The sequence below is a fragment of the Chiloscyllium plagiosum genome, chromosome 13, assembly GCF_004010195.1.
Source record: "Chiloscyllium plagiosum isolate BGI_BamShark_2017 chromosome 13, ASM401019v2, whole genome shotgun sequence".
Lineage (NCBI taxonomy): Eukaryota > Metazoa > Chordata > Chondrichthyes > Orectolobiformes > Hemiscylliidae > Chiloscyllium > Chiloscyllium plagiosum.
Genome location: NC_057722.1, coordinates 26,297,737 through 26,322,687, shown reverse-complemented (window position 1 = coordinate 26,322,687; position 24,951 = coordinate 26,297,737). Strand labels below are relative to the sequence as shown.

At 39.4% G+C, this 24,951-nt stretch overlaps 1 protein-coding gene across 7 annotated transcripts in view; it reads right to left on the bottom strand.

The window, feature by feature from the left end:
* ift80 (intraflagellar transport 80 homolog (Chlamydomonas)) overlaps positions 1 to 24,951 on the bottom strand; it is a 227,109-nt gene that overhangs the window by 50,035 nt on the left and 152,123 nt on the right. For all 7 annotated transcript variants that reach the window (XM_043702073.1, XM_043702075.1, XM_043702076.1 and 4 more), the window contains 4 exons: positions 6,559 to 6,738; positions 4,421 to 4,539; positions 3,995 to 4,069; positions 378 to 541 (listed from right to left, as the gene is read on the bottom strand). In XM_043702073.1, coding sequence (XP_043558008.1) covers positions 378 to 541; positions 3,995 to 4,069; positions 4,421 to 4,539; positions 6,559 to 6,738 — 538 coding nt within the window. The remainder of the gene's footprint in view (positions 1 to 377; positions 542 to 3,994; positions 4,070 to 4,420; positions 4,540 to 6,558; positions 6,739 to 24,951) is intronic.

Sequence of the window (24,951 nt, the reverse complement as noted above, 5' to 3'; positions counted from 1 at the left end):
CCTTTGTTTTACCTTCTATCTTTCTGGGGTTTGGATACAAAAAAGGTTTGGATTTATGGATCAGATCTTAATTGTCAGCCAGCTCAGCTGCCTATCTTGATGTCACAACCTTCAGGTTTTCTACGTAAGTTCGCTCCGAATGGATGGTGTGAATTTTTAATTTCTTCCAACAGGATTACATCCCAAAGGGTTGCATAATTAGCCTCTATTTTAATGCCCACATCTAACACTCTAAGTTATTTTACCCTCTCAAATTCTTTACAAGTTTGTACAGCTTGCTTACAGCTTGCTGTATAATGCATTATGTTTGTGCAAAACAATAATGGAATCAAGTAAGTTGGCATTTCTTTGCCAAAATAGGAACTTTTCCATAATACCTTTATCATCAGTCTTATCTCTCACTGCAATTGTATCGTTGCTCAGTGAGATGGTCTGTGAGCTCAGTATGTCAGTTCTCATCCCTGGAAACTTTGGAGAAGAAATAAGGCGACCCTCATACGAATACAAATAAATCCCTGCTCCGTCAAGCAGCAGAAAATGTCTGAACAAATAATTGCACAGTGAAGAGGTTAGTGAAAACAATCAGAATTATTTGAAATTTTTTAACATTAAATATATGAAAGTATAGAACAATTTTCATTTTATATTATCATTTTCACATCTTTGAATTGAATGTGATAAATAAAGTTACAGAAGGTTTGGGCATTTTTAAAAGTAACATCTAATTGATGTTTTCAGCCAAACTATAAATTAGGGCTAATGAGTTACAGCATGCCACAATTAAGTTTTTAAAGATGTTTTATTAATTCTACCATTTTGTAAGCTGCTTTCTCATTAGATTCTCTGAGTAGAAATTTCCACAACCTGATGCAGTGAGAGTCATGGCTAGGAAAGTGACTAAATAGGGTGAGAATGAAAAAAAAACTTATTCTTGACAACAAAAACAACTTGTTCAATCTTCCCTTCAAGCCTTAAATGCAAAGCTTAGAATCCTACCCTTGAATGACAGAATTACTTACATGCATTTGCATCCTATTAGTGCCTCAATTCACCATCTTAATTTTGCACTTCCAATTCTCCTCTCTTCCACATGAACCTTAACAGTGCTAAAACTTAGCAGGTAAATCAGAGTAGATATCTGGTAACTGGTCTCTCATTGTCCATTGCATCTCGTGAAATGCCTGTGCTGGACTTCTACCTTCTCTTTACATGGAACAGCTTCTTCAGCACTAGGTCCATGCATAGTGTATGGCTACTGTTCTCCTCAATCCTTCATCCACGCAACTCAGTACCCGTAAAGTACTAGCCTCATAACAGGATCAAGCTTGTTCCCAGTTTTTGGAGGTGAGGGAAACCTAGAATTTGCAGGTTTTTTTGTCAAGTCATTTTGTGCTTGGGGTCAGCCAGGCAGCTCATGGATCCAGACAGGATGGTTTTGTGCTGACATGGAGATAGGCATTTTATGAGTTTTCACTTGCTTTTCAGTGCAAATTGACTTTGGGTCTTACTTGGACGCATTTAGCATTTGTGGGTGATGTGGCTTTTTTCTCAATCACACAAGTTCTTGTGTGCTGAGTTTCAGGTTGCCATTTAGGGAGTTTTTCAATGTAAAAGAGAAAAGAAGGGGTGCATAGATGAGCAAATGTGTCAGTCATTCAAGAGGTGGACATTTCCATGTATGCCACAGTGCAATATCAACATCCTAGCTGCAGCAGGTGCCAGCAGCTCACTTGCCAAACACTTGAGTGTGAGAGTCATATGAGAAGAGTACTTAGGGGGAAGTCAAGGGGATTGTCTGATTACAGTCCAGAGGTTGGTCACAAACAATGCTCTACCAGAATACGTGGATCCGTGTTGCTCAATAATAATCAGTTGGCAGTCCATGGAATTTTGAACAAGGAATTCCCAAGCCTAGATGGGTTATTTTGTACTTGTCACTGAGGGAATGGGCACTGTGTTAGGGGCCCATGCAGTTGCTAGAATGGGAGCTCACAATGAATGAGAGGGTTCTGAGAGTTCTCAAAGTTGGGTTTGAAGCAGGTTGTGGTTACTCTGAACTCTCATGGGGATGGTTTAGGGCCAACAAATGAGTAGGAATCTCCAGAGTTTTGAGCTCTGGAGGTAAAGGGGGTATATTGATTGTTATGTTCAGGGGCTCAACCAAAACTGGTGAGACTAAAAGATCATTGGGGCTCCTGGACAGTAATACAAAAAGGAATATCAAGGATGGAGGGAATGATGTACTCTTACTGTCGCTAAGTTGGCATTCCAAAGATCAAGGACATGTTCCAGGTACCTGGGTTTTAATCCTACCATGATAGGTGATGAAATTGGAATTCTATAACATCTGGAATTAAACATCTAATGACTGTGGGTTGACATAAAGACCACCTGGTTCACAAATACCTTTAGGGAAGGAATTCTGCAGCCCTCACCTGATTTGGCCTGCATGTGACTCAAGACCAACAACAACGTAGCTGACGCTTAAATGCCCTCTGAATTGGTGTAGCAAGCCACTCAGTTGTAACAAACTGCTAAAAAACTTCAGATAAAGGAATGACAATGGATGGACCACCTAGCATTGAACTAGGCACTGAAAATGGCAATGGTAAACTCAGCCCTGTTCATCCTGCAAAGTTCTCCTGACCAACATCTGGGAGGCAGTGCAATAATTGAGGAAGTTGTCTTTCAGGTTAGTCACATAACAGCCTGGTATAGTCATACTCATGGCATCATACCTCACACACCATGTCTTAGACAACAGTGTTACCATTCCAGAGTGCATCATATCCCACCAATATGACAGGTCCACCAGAGGTATACAGACAAGAAGTGAGTGCCTTGAACTCCTCAAATGACTCCAGACCTCATTTAGTCTCATGGCATCAGGTCAGACATGGGGAAGGAAATCTCTTGCTAATTATTATGTACCATCCCCACCCTTAGCTAAGGAATCAGTATTCCTACATGTTGAACACCACTTGACAGAAGCATTCAAAGTGGCTATGATAGAGAATGTAATGAGTGCAGGGAACTTCAATTTCTCATTGGAACACCACCACCTGGAAGTTTCCCTGCAAGCTAATCATCATTCAGTCTTGAAAATATATCACCAATGTTTCAGTGTCATTGGATCAAAATCCTGGAAGTTCCTCCCTACAATATTGAGACAGCATCATTCTCCAGGAATTAGGGAGCAATCTTGTTTTACTTTTATGCCATATTTTCAAAGTTTAGGCATAAGCAGTAGTGTGAGAGGCCATTCCTAGATTGCAGCATCTGAATTGTTGCGCAGCTGGGCTTTAGATGTGGTGACATAGGTGTGGAAGCCAAAAGGTGCCAGCGGCAGCAAGCACTTTCACCTCACTCATCACAAGATTTAGCAAGTAAAGCATCGAACAGCTCGCTGGCATAACTTGTGAGCTGAAAAGAAGAATATCATGCAAGGTAACTTGTCTTGCACCATGATAGAGGTGATGTTGAGAAACTAATTTGCCATACACTTTAACTGTAAATGAGAAAAGTTAACCCTTTATCTCAGTGGCAAGCATATTTTCTTGAGTAGGAGCATAGCCTAACGATTATGTTTGTAGTCCTTTCCCAAAGTTATTTTGAACTAAGAAATGCACTGTCTGTGATTCAAACTGCAGCAACCAGTTATGAATATTCTGAGAAAATGAAACACCAAATAACATTTTCTTGAATCATAAATCAAATGTTAAGGGATAACATAAATGTAAGACTCTATTCAATCATTTTAGGATTAAAATCTTTCAAAAATAAATTACATAATATTTAAGTCTTTATTGGTAAGATAACATATCAATGTTTAGCTAATTGCTTGCATTATAGTAATTGCATTTTTTTACATTCCGAAGAGTCATTTCACATAATTGACTGAGATTCAAACTACAAATAAGAATCCTGCTTATGTATGTGGAAGTTATATTTAATTTAGAATATATATATAAATAAATAAATGCTAATCTCTTACCTCTCTGCCTGTAGAATTAAACTAACAGTACCTTCTTTTAAGTCAAACACCAGTGGAGTATTCCAATTTTTTGTACTGAAATAAAACACAATAAACAGGGAATGCATACTATATACATTTATACATATACAAGGTTGCGATTAGTAAAGAAACCAGAGTATGTAACTCATTTGAGAGATAACATTTATCCAACTAAAGTTAAACTCACTTTAAAAGATTTGGCTTAATGTTTTTTTTTAAGAGGAATGAAGCCAAAAATAACTCTGATTCTATTAAAGTAGATTATTACACATCTTCTTTGCATTATTATCATATAATAAAACTACTAAAGTATAAATTTGCTGTAAGAGAAATGAAATTGACAAGATATCCAAAATCCACTTGGCAAAGGATGCTGCATATTTTCAAAGAAAAGATTTTACTAACCTATACACATAACACTGCAGTGAGGTCACAACCACCAAATGCTCATGGGATAATGACGCCTTTATTACCCGGTCACGGAATTCTAAAACATCAAGTGCATCATTCACCACATTTCGCACCTGTTAGAAAACATAATTAAAATTAATTACTTTAAAATATATTTTCCTACTCTTTATTTACAAGGTATTGTTCTTCAAGGGATGTGTCTCCAATAACTAAGATAATGACTCTTTCCATAACGCTTAAAATTGACAGAGAGCCACAGTGAAATTGAAATACATAAGGCCTACTCTTTTTCCTACATTTCAGTAAATTCATTCTTTGTTTCACATGTGTTTCTAACAAAACCAAAATCAAATTAGAAATCACTGAATTGTTTGAATGACTTACAACTGGTGTTGTCAGATGATGATGTCACAAGATTAAAATAGAGTTGGGAGGAGTCTGTGACGCAGTAGAATCTGTGGTCAATTTCAACTGCATTAAGCACTATACGGTCAATTTGTAACTGATCAAGGTTTTTATTTGATTTTGATAAATGCATATACTTGGTAACTTGTGACTTTTTAAAAATCAGGGTGAATGTGCTGAGATTGACTGCTGGATGTAGCATGACCACACAAAAAATATTTCCTTTTTGTTGGCTTTTCCACAACTTTAAATTATCTGTAGAACAGACACTCTTGTGGCCACTTTAGTTAACTGCAGAGGCAAATCTCTGAAGAGCAATTTATTTATATCTATAGAGTAACTATTAAATTCAAAAATATTTTATATTTTGAACATTTATATCACAGATTCTGTCCCATTGACAATTCCAGGCCATACATATGGCTTTCTCTCTTCAGAGGGACGCATTTTTCAGTGGATCTCTTTCTAAGCAAACTACTCAAGAGAAATCAGTTGCAGGGAATAGCCAGAAATACAAATCGTGCTGCATTTCTGATTAGCTCCTTTATTTCTGTGGCAGCCAAAATTGCTGGATTGCAATCTGTCAGTGAGAATGACATAGTACCTAGCCAATAGATGTATTTTAACTCCTTTTGAATCTCAAGAGAAAATCCTTGGATAAGCCTGTTCATATTTTGATTAGTATCCCAAGTGGCATGAAGCGCTGTTATAGAATCATAGAATCCCTACATTGTGGAAACAGGCCATTCAAGCCACACTGACCCTCCAAAGAGCAACTCACCTGGATCCCCCCAACTACCCTATCCCTGTAAATCTGCATTTTCCATGGCTAATCACCTAGCCAGCACATCCTTAGACATTATAGGCAATTCAGCATGGCCAATCCACCCAAACTGCATATCTTTGGAAGGTATGAGGAAACTATAGCACCCAGAGGAAACCCACGCAGACATGGGGAGAATAGACAATCGACTGAGGGTGGAATTGAACCCGGGTCCCTGGCATTGCGAGGCAGCAGTGCTAACCGCTGAGCCACCATGCCACCCCAAATCTATTGTTACATTGTGTTAATTTCTTTTCACATTTTATTAAATCATGGAATGATAGGAAGAAGGACACAAATTCTGCAACAGAGGTCTATGCCTTTAGCCCCTATGCTGGTGTTTATGCTCCATTTGAGCCTCCTCTCACCTCACTTCATCAAACCCTAATAAATTATGGCTAAGTAACTGCAATCAAACCTGAGCTCTGCAGATTTAAAAATTAATGATTGGAATCTGGCTTCTACTGACCAGAAGGAGAGCATTTGGTTTGTCATGCCATTTCTTTGATATAGCTGATAGCATTTCTTTGATACAGCTATATAACTAAACTCACCCTCTGTTCATTTCAAAGTTATTGTGTGCAAAACTTATGAAAATGATTTTTACTTTATAATTTTTCTATTCCTATTACATAAAAATTATCATGAAAAGCATGCAAAACAGTTTTACATCATTATTAAAAAAATCTCTAAAACAAATATCCAGAACAGAAATAGAATAAACATTCGGAAAACAAGGATCACAATATCCACACATTTGTTTGGACCTTTGAAGTGCAAAAGATTGCCCCTACAATGCTGCCAATGAAATCAACTTTTTCCTTAAGTACACATTCATTCATTTCTCTAAAAGTCAAAAAGAACTCTGTTTTATTATTTAGATTTGATTTTTAAAGAACTATACCTGCATTGATCTTCGTTTGGTCAATGTAATTTCAAAGTTCTTCCATTCCCAGTGCTGTTCTATGATATGGGCAAAGATCACATGGCCATTACCACAAGCTCCAGCTATTTGAGTGCCATCAACTGACCAAGCAATGTTGAATACACTTCCTGTATTTGGCTTTTCAAGTGCATAAGACCACTGTAACAATAAGACAATATTACATTTTATTTAAAATGTTTCAGGGAAAATCAATTGCTTAGGTATCTAATTGATATTTCATTTACAAAAAAGGTAACAATATGTTAATGCAGGTTTTTTTGTGGACTGTAGAGAGTCAGTCGTGTCTGCATAACAAGGTTTGTTTTGCATGCAAAGTTCACACCCACTCGACCCACGTGGCAGCATGGTGCAGCACTGGCAAGTGTCAATTGTGTATTTTTTCACTGTCTTTAATTGTGTTTAATTTCACTGTGAAAATGCCAAAAAGAGCTGCAGATACACCTATGCGTAACAATAATAAAAATAAAAGGAGGCATTTGGCGTTGTCAATAATGCAGAAAGTGGACTTATTGCAGAAGATTGTTTGTGGTGTGTCTGTGCGGTGTCTTATTGAAGATTATGGTGTCAGAACTACCACTACATATGATTTAAAAAAACAGAAAGACAAGTTACTGAAGTTTTATGGTAACAGTTTTATGGACCATAACTAATGAAAAATAGGAAAACACTGCATAGGGCAAAAAATGTGTTGATGGTGGGATTCGACAACGAAGAAGTGAACGGATACCACTAACTGGCTTGATGGTCATGAAGCAAGCTAGAAAATATCATAAAGAACTGACCATTGAAGGCGAATGTCAATATTCAGAAGGTTGACTGCAGAAATTTAAGAAGTGTAATGGTGTAAAATATCTGAAAATCTGTGGTGAAAAAGCTTCTACTGACCATGAAACAGCTGAAAATTATATTGACGAATTTGTCAAGATAATATCTGACGAAAGCCTTTGTCCTGAACAAATTTACAATGCTGATGAAACAGCTCTCTACTGGCACTATGTTCCTAGAAAAACATTAACAATGGCTGATGAGAGAGCACGAACAGGTTTTAAGGACATTAAGGACAGGTGAACTAATCTTGGGTGCGGCAATACTGTAGGCATACACAAGGTGAAGTTGGCAGTGATTGGAAAAAGCAAACATCCGAGATGTCTGAAAGGTGTACACAATTTACCTGTGCATTATTATGTAAACAAGAAAGCATGGGTAACCCAAGAAATTTTTTTTCCAACTGGTTCAGTAACCACTTCGTACCAGTGGCATGGGCTCATTGCAGGCATGCTGGACTGGAAGAAAACTGTAAAATTTTACTGTTTCCGGACAACTACTCTGCACATTCCTGTGCCGAACGTCTTGTGAAAAGTAATGCTTTCAGCATTTACTTGCTCCCTAATGTGACATCTGTATTACAGCCTTGTGACCAAGGAACTTTACACTCCATGAAGAGCAAGTATAAAGACTATTTTTACACTGTATGTTGCTGCAGTAAACAGAGGGGTAGGAATCCAAGACTTCCTGAAAGCGTTTAGTGTTAAGGATGCCATTTATGCAGTTGCTAATGCTTGGAAGGATGTTGATAAATCAACATTAACAAATGATTGGTACAGACTGTGTCCATGTTTTATGTAAATTAACCTACAGATGAAGACTTTGAAGAATTTGGTGTCACTGATGAGAAAAGGATGATAGCAAACCTTGTAACTTATGCACAAAGTTTATTGGACGAAAGTGTGAATAAATTACAGGAAGCTGACATTGAAGAAATGCTGAACATTGACAATGATGCACCTGTCTTGCATTCCTTGAGTGATGGGAAAATTGCTGAAATGGTGTTAAATACAGATAAGCATGAGGATAGTAGTGATGATGATGATGACTTTCTGAACACAATTGAAAAAATCCCCATTCACGATATGGTGAAAATGTGTGATCAGTGAATTGCTGGCCTTGAACGACGTTCATTTATCAGTGAGCAAGAGATTATGACAATTTACTCAAGTAAAGAGAGATTATTTAGACAGGAACCTATGTTAATGAGACAGATGACACTTGAAGAAGTCTTTAAAAATGCTATCTGCCATAGTGCTGAAGCTGTGTATGTTTAAGTTTTACCGAATGTTTTTCTTGGAATGTTGAGTATTTATGGTCTATGTATTTCATTTATCACCATATTACTCTATAAATAAACTGTAGTAGTATTTCTAGTCTTTATTTATCCCACTTCGTGTGAGTATTTGCTGCTGTATTGATACTTGATTACGGGGTGCTGCCCTGGATCCTACAGGGGGCGCTATATTTGTTACAAAATCCGAAAAATGCTAAATTCCTAAAAACAGCTGGCCCCAACAATTTTGGATAAAGGATTGTATATCTGTAAAAAGTGCCACAAATAGAGTCAAGTAAGAGTGACATTATAATTATAATGAGCAAGACAAGGCTCAACTATCTTTACAGGATCTTGAAGAGATTGGTCGTCCAAAAATCTACACCTCAGGGATCATAGCTACCTAGAAGCTTAATTGGACCAGCTATACCAATACTGTGGCAACAAGAGTAAGTTAGAGCTTGGATGCTGACCAATGGGTGGTTCACATCTTGTCACTTTAGGCCTAACAAGATAACAGACTAAAGTCAAGGGTAATCTCCATTTACTTGGATGGTTGCAACCCCAACAAATTCAGGAAGCTCAGCACCATCAGGGACAGTGCCATCCACTTGATCAAGGTTCTAGATGATATCTACTCACAATGTACTGTGGCACGAATCATCGACAGGATGCTCTCATCCTGTGACTCGCCCTAACTTCTCTTCTCTGTCATGGTTTCTAAACTCCTGTTGGGAAACTGATGTCCTGCTCCATTGACTTTGTTTCTATCACATGACTGAGCATTCAAGTTCCCTAGCTAGCCCCCATGCCAGCTAACATTGCAAGCAGTTTCCTTTTATCACATAAAATTCTTTTCTGTTTTTACATGGTATCTCCCTTTTGCATTGAAAACACTTATTAACGACTTAGTATGCATACAGTCAATTGGTACAGAACTTGAATATTGCTTTAAAAAGACGCATGCTGTCGAAGTTTTTTATTTTGCACTCATCATCATCACCAAGACAGATAATTCCTTTCCTGATACAACTTCTTGTTGCCTTTGAAATCTGGTATTCTTGCTTCTGTCCTGATGAGTGCAAAGCAAAAAAAAATGACAGTATGCTTATTCTTTCAGCAAAGATTAAGTGCTTGTTTAGGTGAGCCTATTAATGCATATTCCTCAAACCACAGATTTTCTACACTCTGTTAAGTGTAGCATAAATAAGGTTACTCCCTTCCTCAGTGTACAATCTTACAACCACATTCTATTCTTACATTTGCAAACATTTCTGGTAATTGTTAATTTACCAGATTTGATGTTACATTAAACAGTGCAATTGTTAGAAATAGCCAATCACAGAGTCATAGAGATGTACAACATGGAAGCAGACCCTTCAGTCCAACTCATGCATGTTGACCAGATATCCCAACCCAATCCCACTTGCCAGCACTCAGCCTATATCCCTCCAAACCCTTCATATTCATATACCCATCTAGGTGCCTTTTAAGTGTTGCAATTGTACTAGCCTCCACCACTTCCTTTGGCAGCTCATTCCATACCACCCTCTGCGTGAAAATGTTGCCCCTTAGGTCTCTTTTTATACCTTTCCTCTCTCACCCTAAAGAGCTATGCCCTCTAGTTCTGGACTCCTCCACCCCTGGGAAAAGCCTTTGTCTATTGATCCTATCCATGTCTCTCACGATTTTATAAATCTCTATAAGGTCACCCCTCAGCTGCCGACATTCCAGGGAAAACAGCCCAACCTATTTTATTTAAATCATCTTCTTAAATCCAAGTATACTTCTAATAAACTAAAAAATACAGTGGATGCTGGAAATATGAAATAAAAGCAGAAAATGTTGGAGGGACTCAGCATATCTGGCTGCATCTGTGGAGAAAGTAACAGTTAACCTTTTGAGTCCTATTCTGAAGAGAGCCATATTAGATGTGTGAATATACAAATAAGTAACAAAAGTTGGCCACTCAGACTTTCGAGCCTGCTCCACCATTCAGTAAGATCAGGTTGATCTGATTTTAACCTCAACTCCACATTCCCGCATATCCCCGACAATCTTTCATCTCCTTGATATTCAAAGACTTGAAACACTAACTCTGCTTCTCTCTCCACAGATGCTGCAAGAGCTGCTGAATTTCTCCAAACACTTTTTATTTTTATATAGTTCAAATGCATTTATTTTTAGTTGAAAGATATTTGGAATATCAGGTTGATGAGTAGCAGTGATAGAAGCCAATATTATACGTACAGAAGTGGAATAATATAGTAACTATTATTAACTCAGATCTTCTGATCAGGATCAGAAACCCTTTTTCTGACCAGCTAAGACAAAAAAAATCCTTATCTTTGAAGGAGCTCTCTATAGAACTATATGATCTTCCAAGCTAGGAAGCTTACACAGCTAGCAGTGATGTGGCATGGTATTGAAACTACAAGCATCTTTTTGGGAGTATCAGCAGGATGGGGGATGGTGGTGTTGGCAGTGAGATATTGGTGGGTGGATCAGAGAGAGGATATTGTGCTTTGGGGTCGTCAGTTTAATACCTACCCAAGAGTCAAAGAAGGGTTCAATCCCTCTAACCTTCTTTGGATGACTTAGCTAAGACAGTTGGAAAGTTGGAACAACTCCAAAGCATCTGATTCTGACTCTATCGGGGACTTTATTGGAGGCTTCAGATACTGATAATTGATCATTGGAAGATTCAACTTCCCAGGGGGTCAACTACATCGGGACATCTGCATGGTCCCAATGTGACGGTGCTATAATGACTATCTTCCCATTGGAAGACATGAATAATCATGTAGGTAAAAACAAGGACTGCAGATGCTGGAACACAGTGTCTAGATTAGAGTGGTGCTGGAAAAGCACAGCCGATCAGGCAGCATCCGAGGAGCAGGAAAATCAATGTTTCAGGAGTGGATAAGTGGAAAGGAAGATAGGCAGATAGATCAGGTCATGAGGGCGGTGCTAAGCTGGAAGGCTGGAGCTAGGGTGAGGTAGGGGAAGGGGAAATGACGAAACTGGTAAAATCCACATTGATGCCATGGGGTTGAAATGTTCCAAGGCAGAAGATGAGGCGTTCTTCCTCCAGGCATCGAGTGGTGAGGGAGCAGCGGTGGAGGAGGCCCAGGACCTGCATGTCCTTGGCAGAGTGGGAAGGGAAGTTGAAACGTTGGGCCACAACTCGGTGGGGTTGATTGGTGCGGGTGTCCCAGAGATGTACCTTAAAGCGCTCTGCTAGGAGGCGTCCAGTCTCCCAAATGTAGAGGAGACCATATCAGGAGCAACGGATACAATAAATGATATTGGTCGATGTGCAGGTAAAACTTTGATGGATGTGGAAGGCTCTTTTGAGACCTTGGATGGAGGTGAGGGAGGAGGTGTGGGCGCAGGTTTTGCAATTCCTGCAGTGGCAGGGGAGGGTGCCAGGAAGGTGCCAGGACCTGACCAGGTAGTCACGGAGGGAACGGTCTTTGCAGAAAGCGGAAATGGGTGGGGAGGGAGATATATCCCTGGTGGTGGGGTCCGTTAGGAGGTGGTGGAAATGTCGTCGGATGATGTGGTTGATGCGAAGATTGGTAGGGTGGAAGGTGAGCACCAGGGGCGTTCTGTCCTTGTTATGGTTGGAGGGGTGGGGTTTGAGGGCAGAGGGGCAGGATATGTGTGAGATGCATTGGAGGGCATCTTTAACTATGTGGGAAGGGAAATTGCGATCTCTAAAGAAAGAGGCTATGTGGTATGTTCTGTGGTGGAACTGGTGCTCCTGGGAGCAGATACGGCGGAGGCAAAGGAATTGGGAACACGGAATGGCATTTTTGCAGGAGGTAGGATGGGAAGAGGTGTAATCCAGGTAGCTGTCGATGGGTTTGTAAAGAATGTCAGCGTCAAGTCGGGCATCATTAATGGAGATAGAAAGGTCCAGGAAGGGGAGGGAGGTGTCAGACGTGGTCCAGGTGAATTTAAGGTCGAGGTGGAATGTGTTGGTGAAGTTTTTGAACTGCTCAACCTCCTCGTGGGAGCACGAGGTGTCGCCAATGGAGTCATCAATGTAGCGGAGGAAGAGGTGGGGAGTGGTCACGGTGTAACTACGGAAGATGGACTGTTCTACGTAGCCAACAAAGAGACAGGCATAGTTGGGCCCCATATGGGTGCCCATGGCTATTCCTTTGGTCTGGAGGAAGTGGGAGGAATCGAAGGAGAAATTAAGGTTGAGGATCAGTTCAGCCAGATGAATAAGTGTCGGTGGAATAATCATGTGCAATGTGTAATGTTGATGTGTCATCTCCTGCTATAATTTCAATCTTTGCATATAATTTAGTCAATAACTTCACCAAAATAATTACCTAACTCAGAATCTAATGTACTTTTGCACTCTCCCACAAAAAGAACACTGTGCTGTGAAGTGTTACTGTACAAGCAACAGTTATGATCTTTCATCTTCATTAATGAGGCATCTGAACTTTTCTGGAACTTTTTGAACAAATTGAGTTCCTTTAGGCCCTCTTAAAAGTTGGTCTGAGGGAATGAAACAGTAGCTTTCTGTTGTTTACATTTCTCTATGCCTCCACGTATTCTTGCACCACAAATACAGCTGACATTTATCTGATGACCTTTGACTAAGGGAATCAGCACTATGCACATGTAGGTAGATGGCAGCTACTAAGCTTCTGGGAGATTTTAAACTTAACTCTTTCTCTGCCACAGACTATTTGTATTGTCAAAGTAACATTGCTGTGGACAGGAAAAAGCTGTAAATAAGTGAACCAAGACTGATTTCAAAAGCATCACTAATTGTGGAATCCTTATAATAACTGTGGTTGCTCAGCAGACTATTCAAATAGATATGGTTTCTTCAATGAAAAGTACTTTAGCAGATGTCTATTAGATATGTTTACTCTGCAGTGTGTTTCTTTAACAGCATTTTAAGAACTATAGTTTATGATCAAGTAAAATAATTCTGTACAGGTCGTTCTGTTATAATGTGTGTTTCATTCACACGAATTTGCTGTAATGCGACTGACAAATTGGGGATACTGTTTCTAAAGCACAAACGTTTAAAACGTGTGTTGGCTGCAATGCGATTACATCCCCAACACTTTAAGCCCTGTATCTAAAATGCTATTTTTCTGTAACATGGGGTTGCACAAGGACATAACCAGCGTGTTATAGAAAAGCTACCTATACTATAATTTATTCTATAATGCTTTTTGATTGTTCTGCTAAGAACAAATATAACATGTTACTTTCTCTGAATGCATCTATATCATAGACAATAACCTAAAGTTAGACCTGTTTAATTTATCTAAAACTAGATATAGGACAGATGTCAGAGGTAGTTTCTTTGCTCAGAGAGTAGTAAGGGTATGGAATGCTTTGCCTGCAACGGTAGTAGATTCGCCAACTTTAAGTACATTTAAGTCGTCATTGGACAAGCATATGGGCGTACATGGAATAGTGTAGGTTAGGTGGGGTTCAGATTGGTATGACAGGTCGATGTGCTTATTGACTGAATCTGTGGATGAGTGCCATGCCTCTAGGAATTCCCTGGCTGTTCTCTGTTTGGCTTGTCCTATAATAGTAGTGTTTTCCCAGTCGAATTCATGTTGCTTGTCATCTGTGTGTGTGGCTACTAAGGATAGCTGGTCGTGTCGTTTCGTGGCTAGTTGGTGTTCCTGGATGTGGATCATTAGCTGTCTTCCTGTTTGTCCTATGTAGTGTTTTGTACAGTCCTTGCATGGGATTTTGTACACTACATTGGTTTTGCTCATGCTGGGTATCGATATGATCCTATTTAATACTTTTCAATCATTTGGAATTTGATCCAAGGTCCTGAAAAATAGTTCCAGAAGAACTCATAATAACTTTAACTAGGTTCATTAGGTCTTTGGGATGAAAGCTGGAAGAACAGGGAGCCTGATTTACCTAGAGTTTCAACTACTCCCTTATTTACAAAAGCGTTGCATGGTCACTTGTAAACTGTACCCCAGTTCTGGCATTTTTTACCTTGCTTCTGTGTTGAGCATTATTTAATAAGAGAAGTTAAGTACTTCAGCAATTTGACTTTCTTCAGATACCACTTTCCCTTTCTCATAGTTGGTTAATTTCCCTTTGCATCTTTTCTTTATGTATATGAAGAATTATTTGTAGTCAGCTTTATGTTTCTAGCTATGCTTTCTCGGTGATCTTGTTTTGCAACGCTTATCAGTATCTTGCCATTACTCACCCTGCCTCTATAGATTTCCTCAATCTGTTATTTGCCTAAACAATAAAACATATTGTACATTTTCTTTTCTTACACATAGTCATGTTAGCTTTTTAAACAAATTAGAAGTTAAACCATCTATTAAAACATGAAGATCACTCACTTTTAAGCGTAACTGTCCTCATTCAAAATTAGATATGAGTAATTACAATATGAAAATACTGCACAATCTTTGAGTTGGTGTCTCTCCACTAGACATACATTGAGAATGGATTCTTTCTTCAGTGCTTGTTCTTTTTATGACAGCAAATCTGGGAACCCACTCAAACTCACACTGTATCATTCTGAGGTACTTTGATTTATGCATTGCATCACAGTAATCTTTTTTAACTGGAATACTTCAGCAGATTATAAAGCTAGGACTTGATCTATGTATGTGACTTGAAAGTAAATGGGAAAAAAAAAGTAATACAAGAAACAAATATTGCGGATTTTAAACTCACTAGTCGACAACAAATGGAGCGCCATAAGAAATAAATGTCATATTCACCAAACAAACTAACTTTATGTTAAAAGCAATAAAGAACAAAGCATTACGATACATACCTGCATGGATATAGAGGTTTGACAAACCACTATAGCATAAAAAAAAGTAGAAGGATTATCCTTGGCTTGCAGTTTTCATGCTCATGATATATGGGTAATAAATAAAGATTAAATTATTTCTTCAGCGCAGGCAAAATTTTAAAAGTTTGGATCAGAAGCAGGTCAGTTGACCCTTCGAACCTGATTGGCCATTCATCATTCAAACTTGGATTGTTTTCATTGGAAAGATGGAGGCTGAGGGGTGACCTGATAGATGTCTACAAAATTATGAAATATAAATAGGGTGGATAGTCAGAGGCTTATTCCCAGGATGGAAAAGTCAAATACAAGAGGGCATAGGTTCAAGGTAATACAGGGAAAGTTTAGGGGAGAAATGCAGGGAAAACTTTTCACAGAGCATGGTAGGTGCCTGGAACACGCTGCCAGTGGAAGCAGGCACATTAGCAATGTTTATGGTGTGTCTTGATAGACACATGAATGGGAGGTGAAAGGAGAGATAGAAGCCACATATGGGCAAAACGTAGCATGTCTAAATAAGGACGAGGAATCAGTGAAGATTGATGGGCGGAAGGGCCTGTTCTTGTGTTGTATTGTGTTGTATTGTGTTATATTGTATTATTATCATGGCTGATTATCAAACTCAGTAACCTGTATCTGCTTTCACCCCATTACCTTCGATCCTTTTGACCCGAAGAACCAGATCTAACTTCTCCCTGAAGATATTCAATGTTTGAATGTCAGTCCTGACATCCCAGGAATCAGTCTGGTAAATATTTAGTGCACCCCTTAACAGCCAGAGCATCTTTCCTCAGATAAGGAAATCAAAATTGCACACAATACTCCTGGAATAGTCTTACCAAAGCCACTGTACAGTTGCACAGACACCCCTCTCCTGTACTTGAATTCTCTCACTATGAAGGCTAATGTACCATTTGCTTCATCACCTGCTGCAACTGCATGCTTACTTTCAGAAACTGGTGTACAAGGACACTCTAGTCTCCTTGCATCACCCTTTTTCCCATTCACTGCTATTCAGGCAATAATCTGCCTTTTTGCTTTTACTATCATGTTGGATAGCCTCACATTCAACCACATTATACTTTATGTGCCATTCATTTGCCCACTCACTCACCTTGCCCGTTCACTGAGCTGAAGCATCTCTGCATCCTCCTCACAGTTCATCCTCCCACTCAGTTTTGTGTCCTCTACAAGCTTGGAGATATTACATTTAGTTCCCTCATCTAAATCATTAATATATATTGTAAATAGCTGTGATCCAAGCACTGATCTCTATGGTAACCCACTAGTCTGGCTGTCATTCAGAAAAAGAGCCATTTGTTCCTGTCTGCCAAACAATTCTCTACTCATTCAGTATAGTATCCCTAATCCCATCAGTTTAATTTTACACACTAATCTCATATGTGGGACCTTATCAAGCCTTCTGAAAGTCCTAATAAATCACATCTCCTGACCCCTACTTATCACTAGTTACATCCTTGAAAGTTTCTAGTCAATTTGTCAAGCATATTTTCCCTTTCTAAATTCATGTTGACTTTGTCTGATTTTGTCAATGTTTTCCAAGTATCCTGCTCTCAGCTTATTAAAAATGGACTGTCGCATTTTCTCACCACCAAAGTCAGACTAACTGGTCTATAACTCTGTTTTCTCTCTGCCTCCGTTTTTAAATTGTGTGTTACATTCGCAACCCTCCGATCCACAGGAACTGTTCCAGATTCTATAGAATATTGAATGATGACCATCAATGCATCACTATTTCTAAGATCACTTCCTTAAATACACTGAGATTATTGGGCCCTGGGAATTTATTGGCCTTTAATCACATCAATATCTCCAGTACCATTTCTCTACTACTAATCACTTCCCTCAGTTCCTCCCTTCTCTGGACCATGTTCGCCAACATTTTTGGGATATTATGTGTGGCCTCTTATGTGAAGACAGCACCAAAATATGTATCTAATTGTCTGCCATCTCTTTGTTGTCTCTTATAATTACCCCTTTCTCTGATAGTAAGGGACCTACATTTGTCTTCACTAATCTTTTCCTCTTTACTCATGTTTAGAAGTTTTTACAATCAGTTTGTATGTTTCCCACAAGATTATTTTTGAATCTGTTCTCCCCCTCTTAATAATCTTTGTCCTCCTTTACTGAAATCTAAACTTCTCCCAATCCTTAGGTCTGCTGCCTTATTTTGGCTAATTTGTACACACCTTCCTCGAATTTAATACTATCTTTAATTTCCAATGGTCAGGCCAGCTTTCCCATTTTACTTTTGTGCCAGACAGAAATGAATGATTGTTGCAGTTCCTCCATTTACTCATTCAATGTTTGCCTTTGCCTATCCACTGTCATCCCTGTAAATAATGTTCCCCAATTTACCATAGCTCGCTTACACCTCATATCACTGTAGTTTAATTTATTTAGATTGAGGACCCTTATATAATTTGCCCGAATCAATACAAAGATTAAAGTTACCCATAATTACAGCTATATCTTTATTGTAAGAATCTCTAGTTTCCTGTCTAATGCTTTCTCCAACGTTACCACTTCTGTTTGTATACAATCCCCACAACGGTTTTCTTCCTCTTTATGTTCTTAAGCTCCACTCCTACAGATTTCACTTCACTGGAGTAATATCCTTCCTCACTAATGTGTTAATTCAATCGTTAACCAACAATGCCACCTCATCACCTTTTTGTCTGTCGTTCCCAAAAATTGAATACCCTGGACATTAATTTCCCACTCCTGGTCACCTTGAAACCACATCTGTAATCCCAACTATATTATATGCGTTTATATCTATTTGCGTGACCAATTCCACTACACAAGATGGCATCAGAACAGAGCTGATTTACCTTTTTTTTTTATCTTTTCTTGTTTTCTTTCTCTTTCTTTCTTTGTTTTCTTACCTCTATCCTGAACTCGGATGGCATTGGCAGCGGCGAGAGTCCACTGTGGACTTCGAGCAACCCCACTGCGGATCTTGAGTAGGCCCACTGCAAACCTCGAGCGAGCCCACTGCGGATGTTTATTGCCCCAGGGCACTGACCTCGAACTTGCCCAGCGCAGACCTCGATCAAGCCCAACGGGGAGGAGAGTGGGCCCAGGTTGAATCTCAAGTGAGCCCTTACTTACATTTCTGGGGAAAGCACAGGACCTGAAATTGAAATCAGTGGCTGCTACATTGGTGGAGGCAACGTCTGTGAGGTAGACCCAGCAGTGAAAGATGGCACTTGAGGATCAGCGACTTAGTCGTTAGTTGTGTACAGCGCTGGCAGCAATGAAGCAGTGGAGGAAGGGCATCACAGTGACATTGACAAGATGGGCTCAGCAGCAAAAGACATGACTCTGGCGGTGAGGTGGTGGCAGAGGAGTATCCGGCTCAGCGACAGAAGATTGCGCCTGAGGATCAGCGGTTTTAACATTGAAAGCGTACAGAGTGGACGGCGTCAAAGCAGTGAAGGAGGGATGGTGGGGCAAGTGTTGCTGGTGGTGATAAGCTGAATCAGAACTGAAGGAGTCTCTTTAAGCTATTTATTTCCCTTTATACTTAAATTATTCAAAATGGTGTCAAATTGTGGTGACAAATGAAAACTTTTCACTGTATTTTATTGTATTCTTACTGTAAAATATACCTGACAATAAAATCATTCATTCATAATAATCCACTTTATTGTGAATGCTTCAAGCATTAAGGCATAAGTCCTTAAGGCTTGTCTTTTTAACATTTTTATTTCTGTTTGCATTATTTAGCACTTTGGTCAGGTTTGATTGTTGCCCTTGAATTCACTGCCTATCACTTTTCTTATTTCCCATTCTGTCTTTTGTTTTTCTCTCTTCTGTTTCCCATTCCCCTGACATTTTAGTTTAAACCCTTCCCAACTGCACTAGCAAATATTCCACCTAGGAGTATTTATGACACAAACTCCCCCTAGAATTGTCCAACTAAACATCCAAGGGTATTGGGCTTCATTGCTGAGCAGACTGCCCCCTGCGTGGAATCTGGAACAACACTAAGCTGTCATGGGAGGGAAAGAAAATAAAATTTTGCGGGGACACATTGGTGGTCTGGGTGGCAGTGCACTGTATATAAAGTCTCACATGCTCATATATTTTAACAGTTTTGCAATAAATCTGTTTTCTTGAGTCTCTGTCTAGTCCCAAATATAACCATGGCATTATGATACCTAACTTCATGTCTGTACAGAATGTACCTTGGATTGATGTCTATGTTAAGAGCATGCTCCAGCAAGTAGAAGCAAAAGGAACAAGGTGTACAACAGGGCAGTGGGTTGCACTGGTACCAATGCCTCACTTGGTTATGCATCCCTAATCTTTCCCTGGCCTTTGTGTGAAAAGCGTTGTTGCCAATTAAGTGATCAGCAGTGTCTGGGTCAGGAAGCAATGCATTAGGATTACCAGGGATTACAGAGCCCATATACCTGTGCATTGTATAATGGATGGGTTTGTCTACAATGCTCGTAACACAAAAAGGCCTTTCTATGGTGAAACTTGCAGCCAAATCCTTCACAGGTCGAGATGCTTCACAGAATTATAGTCATAGTTATACAGTCACACAACACAGAAACAGACCCTACGGCCCAACTTGTCAATGTCGACCAGGTTTACTAAACTGAACTAGTCCCATTTGCCTGTGTTTGGCCCATATCCTTCCAAACCTTTCCTGTCCATGTGCCTGTCCAAATGTATTTTAAATATTACCATAACATCTGACAGATTGCTCAACATACGAAGCACCTTCTATGAAAACGTTGCCCCTCAAATCCCTTTCAAATCTTTCCATTCTCACCTTGAAACTATGCCCTTTAGGTTTGGGCTTCCCTAACGTGGGAAAAAGACCTTGACTATTCACCTTATCTATTCCCCCATATAAGGTCACCTCTCAGTGTCCTACGATCCAGGAAAAAACCGTCCCAACCTATCTAGCCTCTCTTTTTAACTCAAACCTTCCAGTCCCGGTAACATCCTGGTAATTCTGTTTTGCACCCTTTCCAGTTTAATAACTTCCTTCCTATAGCAGGGCCACCGGAATTGTACGCTGTACTCCTTATGTGGCCTTACCAATGTTTTGTACAGCCATAACATTATGTCCCAACTCCTGCACTCAATGCTCTGATTGATAAAGGCAAGCATTACAAGTGCCTTCTTATTCATTCTGTCTACCTGTGATGCCACTTTCAACGAACTACATTACTGCACTTCTAGGTCTGGCTATTTGACAACACTCCCTAGAACCCTGCCATTAACTGTATAAGTCCTGATCTGGTTTGTCTTACTAAAATGCAACACCTCGCATTTATCTAAATTAAACTCCATTTGCCATTCCTAGGACCACTGGTCCAGTTGATCAAGAGACTGTTGTACTCTTAGGTCACCTTCTTCACTGTCCACTATACTAATTTTGGTATCATCCACAAACTTATTAATCATATCTCCAATATTCTTATCCAAATCCAAATTTATATGAATGAAAAACAACAGTAGACCCAGCACCAATTCTTATCACACAACATTGGTCACAGTTCTCCAGTCTGGACATGATATTAAAATCTGCTGCTTATGTTATTAAAACACATAACTCAACTGATAAGCAACATAGCATCACAAAATCATACAGTTCAGCAAAAATCTCCAAATTGCTGGCATGTTCTTAAAATTCATTCTATATGATATTAAATTAATATCTTGGCGAGATAAGCAAGTTTGCACATCAAAATCAATCTTCCTTGCAGTCTCCTCCAAAATGCTGGTATATTGATAGGCTAGAACAGCAATGTAAAGAACTGCAGGCAGCAGTATTACAGCAGCTAAACAACTGTAATACAGAAAAAATCAAAACTGTTACAACTGAGAAACACACAAAGTGCCGCTAAAGGACAGAGAGTCTAGAGAAGCAGTTATCAGCCGGTAACACCAAACGCAGGAGACAAAGATAGGTCAGATGAGGAGGAATCAATAGAGACCCCATATACATCCACAGAGAAGGAACACGTTTGCACATCAAAATCAACTTTCCATGCAACCTCCTCCAAAATGCTGGCATTATCTTAAATCAGTAGTTTTTTTTACTGAAATGCATACCTTGGTGAGATAAGCAGGTTTGCACAATATGATCAACATTTCTAACAACCTTCAAAATGCTGGCTTGTTTTTAAAATCTTTAGTATATGTTACTAAAACACATAAATTAGTTAGATTAGCAATTTTGTAGACGAAAATCAAATGGTCGAACAAACATCTCCAAAATGCTGATACATTCTTAAAATTTGTTGTATTTTATACTAAAATGCAGCACTCGGTTAGATAAGCACATTTGTGCAACAAAATCAATATTTCTAGCAATCATCTGCAAAATGATGCCATCTTCTTAAAATCTGTTGGATATATTACAAAATATATAACTCAGTATGTTAAAAAACTTCACAAAACAAAATAAAAAGTTCCAGCAAACATCTGCCAAATAATATCATATTCTTAAAATCATCTTCCCACTCAGGTTGGAATCACTGCCATTTTCATTGCCCATTGCACAATTTCAATTTCCAGCAAAATGGAAGGCAACAGTGAGCTCACTTGGGGCAGGAGGTTACTGCCTCTGACTTTACTTGATAGTGAGGCCCCGGACATCCAGGTCTACTTCCTGATACCCTTTCCCACGAAACCCTTAGGTTTCACATCTCATTGAGCCTTCATGTAATCCACCTAAATGCAACTACTCAGTTTTCTTCCTTTCATCCCCTGGCATATGAGACAAACATGCCAGGTGTTTCTCCCCTGCCACTGAAGCCAGGCTGCCCCTGACAGTGGACAAAACTCCTCCTGCAATACTCCATTCCCATTCATATTGTATCTCACCCCCTTGCAAACATAATTGCCCATCCTTCACACCTGTCAGTCCCCATCACGCTCCCCAGCCCCTGATGCCCATGAATAGGTTCTTGAGTCGCCTTCCCAAAGCAATGACCATTCTTGTGTCTCAGCTCCCTTTTGTCTGGACAGATGTGACAGACTGACTGGGCCTCCATGAGCAACCTAACTGAACAGCCCCATATGAGAAGTGGCTAGACTCCTGACTGAAGCCTGTGAATCAGTCTGACTACATTAGCCCGAGAACACCAAACTGGTTATGGAAAATTAGAACTTATTGTAACCTACTTCCTAAACTGCAGAGTCATGGAAATCCTGAACGACATCACCCTAACATAGCCAATCCTCTAGACTGGAATCAGCGGCTTTCTTTGACTTACTATGACAGAACCCCCTGGTGTCATTATAGACGTCAGTGAAGACAACTCTCCTAAAACTTTGAGGCACGGCTGCTTGCTTGCTGCACATACAATATGTTTGCCACATAAGCTGCTGGCACAATGCAGGTATGAGATTGATGTACCGCATAATGTATACCCCTTTAACTGAGCACCGCTGACCAGCAAGCTGTCTGGTTGTGTGACTGCGCTTAAAGGCAATAGAAGGCAGGATGTTGTGAGCATCTAGATAGGTGCTAAGTGAGTGAGCAGCACTGAGATGGAGCCTCATTCAATCCATGAGAGGTGCATGCCCGCATACAAAGTGTCCTTGCAGCAGCCTTTCAATGTTAGCTACCGATGCACCTTGCAATGCAGGTCTATATATCTTCATCACTTGAAAGTGGATCAGGGAGGCACAATGATGATCCTGAAAAGTTGGCAATTGTCGGACACCAATGTCTCTAGATGAGGGTTGTGCACAGCAGGTGGCCACGAATCATGCCCTGAGAAATTGTCGCATGGTGACTAACATGGAGATTCTTCTCAGCCATTGGCAATTTGAAGGCACTAGATATCCGCTCTGACTTCTATGCTGAGAATTCTTGGCATCCAGTTTGCTCATGGTTGGTCGTAAGATCAGAGGCTGCATATTAGTGATGTGAGATTTGCAGTTAATAAGGTTGTTAACAAGGAATGCTCCTCGTTAATAGGGAACTCAGCAGTGCTGAGCATCTTGGTTTGGTAACTATAACTTAGTTAAAAGATGTAGCAAGTTGTTCACAATGTCAAGATACAAGAGTTCATGTGGAATTCTGCCGCATTTCTCTTGCAATAGCCCAAATCATTCAGGCTCATGTAAGATTCTGCTCTATGAGTGCACCTTCTTGTCAAATTCAAATTAATTGCAGACATTGTCTTTTGAATGAATATCCTATATAAAGGAGTCTCAAATTTACAAACATCTTCCTTAAGAATGTTTGTAGTTACAAATGGGATCCCACACATTGCTTTAAATACCTGACATATGACCATCTCCTGTACTTACGAATCTGCTTTATATTGTCCTGCATTGTGTTCCAGCTTGCATATAAATTGACTTGTAAACGGTCTCAGGAACAAAACCCATTTTCAACCCAAGCACTGCCTGTATCTGTTATCTGAATGCATGACATTGCAAATAAATATTTTAAAGTTTTTTAACTTTAAAATATACTAAAATATACTTTAAAAATGCAATTGTAAAAAAGATGCAAAAAGAAAAACATCTACTCTGTATCAAAACAATGTAAACAAAAATAAATGGTCTCTGAGTAAGAAACGTTACCTTACTGTTGGATTATTGCTTAACTTAATTTCTTTTACAGTAGACAGGAAACAGGAAACAGCCTAGCTCTTTAAGCACTTGGCAGAAAAGTAAAAAAAAATCAGAATTCAGCCATTAAAGAGACTAACATCGTGGATATCTGACTTCAAGCCAATTCCATGCTATTATGATAATGTCAAAGTCACAATGGAATTGGTACAGCTGCCTATAAACAGCTTTTTAGTATAACTGTCTCAACAAGTTCTGAAAGGACAGTAAGAAAAACATGAACTTTCACCACTTTAAACTGGATCAAAATTTCCCAAATATATCACCTACTGAGAAGAATCAAATTAATTATAACCAACAGGAGAGTTACTAAACATCTATTGTAGATAAATAGGTTTCAATCTTCTGCCAACCTCTGCTGATACAATGGGTTCATGTTGGCACATGGTTCAATGGGTGATGGAATTCAGTACCTCAGGCGTATGATTATTCTTTGTGAATGAGTCCTGACAGTGAGTGCCATCGAGCTGCCTAACCACTGGGAAAGGACAGCAGAGCTCAGTCTAATTTTATCCTGACCAAACAATCATACACATAATTTCCAACACAGATTACTGGACAATCAGAAGAAATTCTAACTTTTTTTACCATTTTGTAGCTGAGAGATCTCATGGCCAATTATAACATCCTGTGAGATCAGCTCACTCAGCAAAACTGAAGAACTATCGTGGGACCTTGCCACTCGATATACATGAGGAAGCACATTTATCCATAGTGGTACTGGAATAGCTCAAATTTACAAACGCTTGATTAGATGAATAAAAAGCAATATGCATTATCA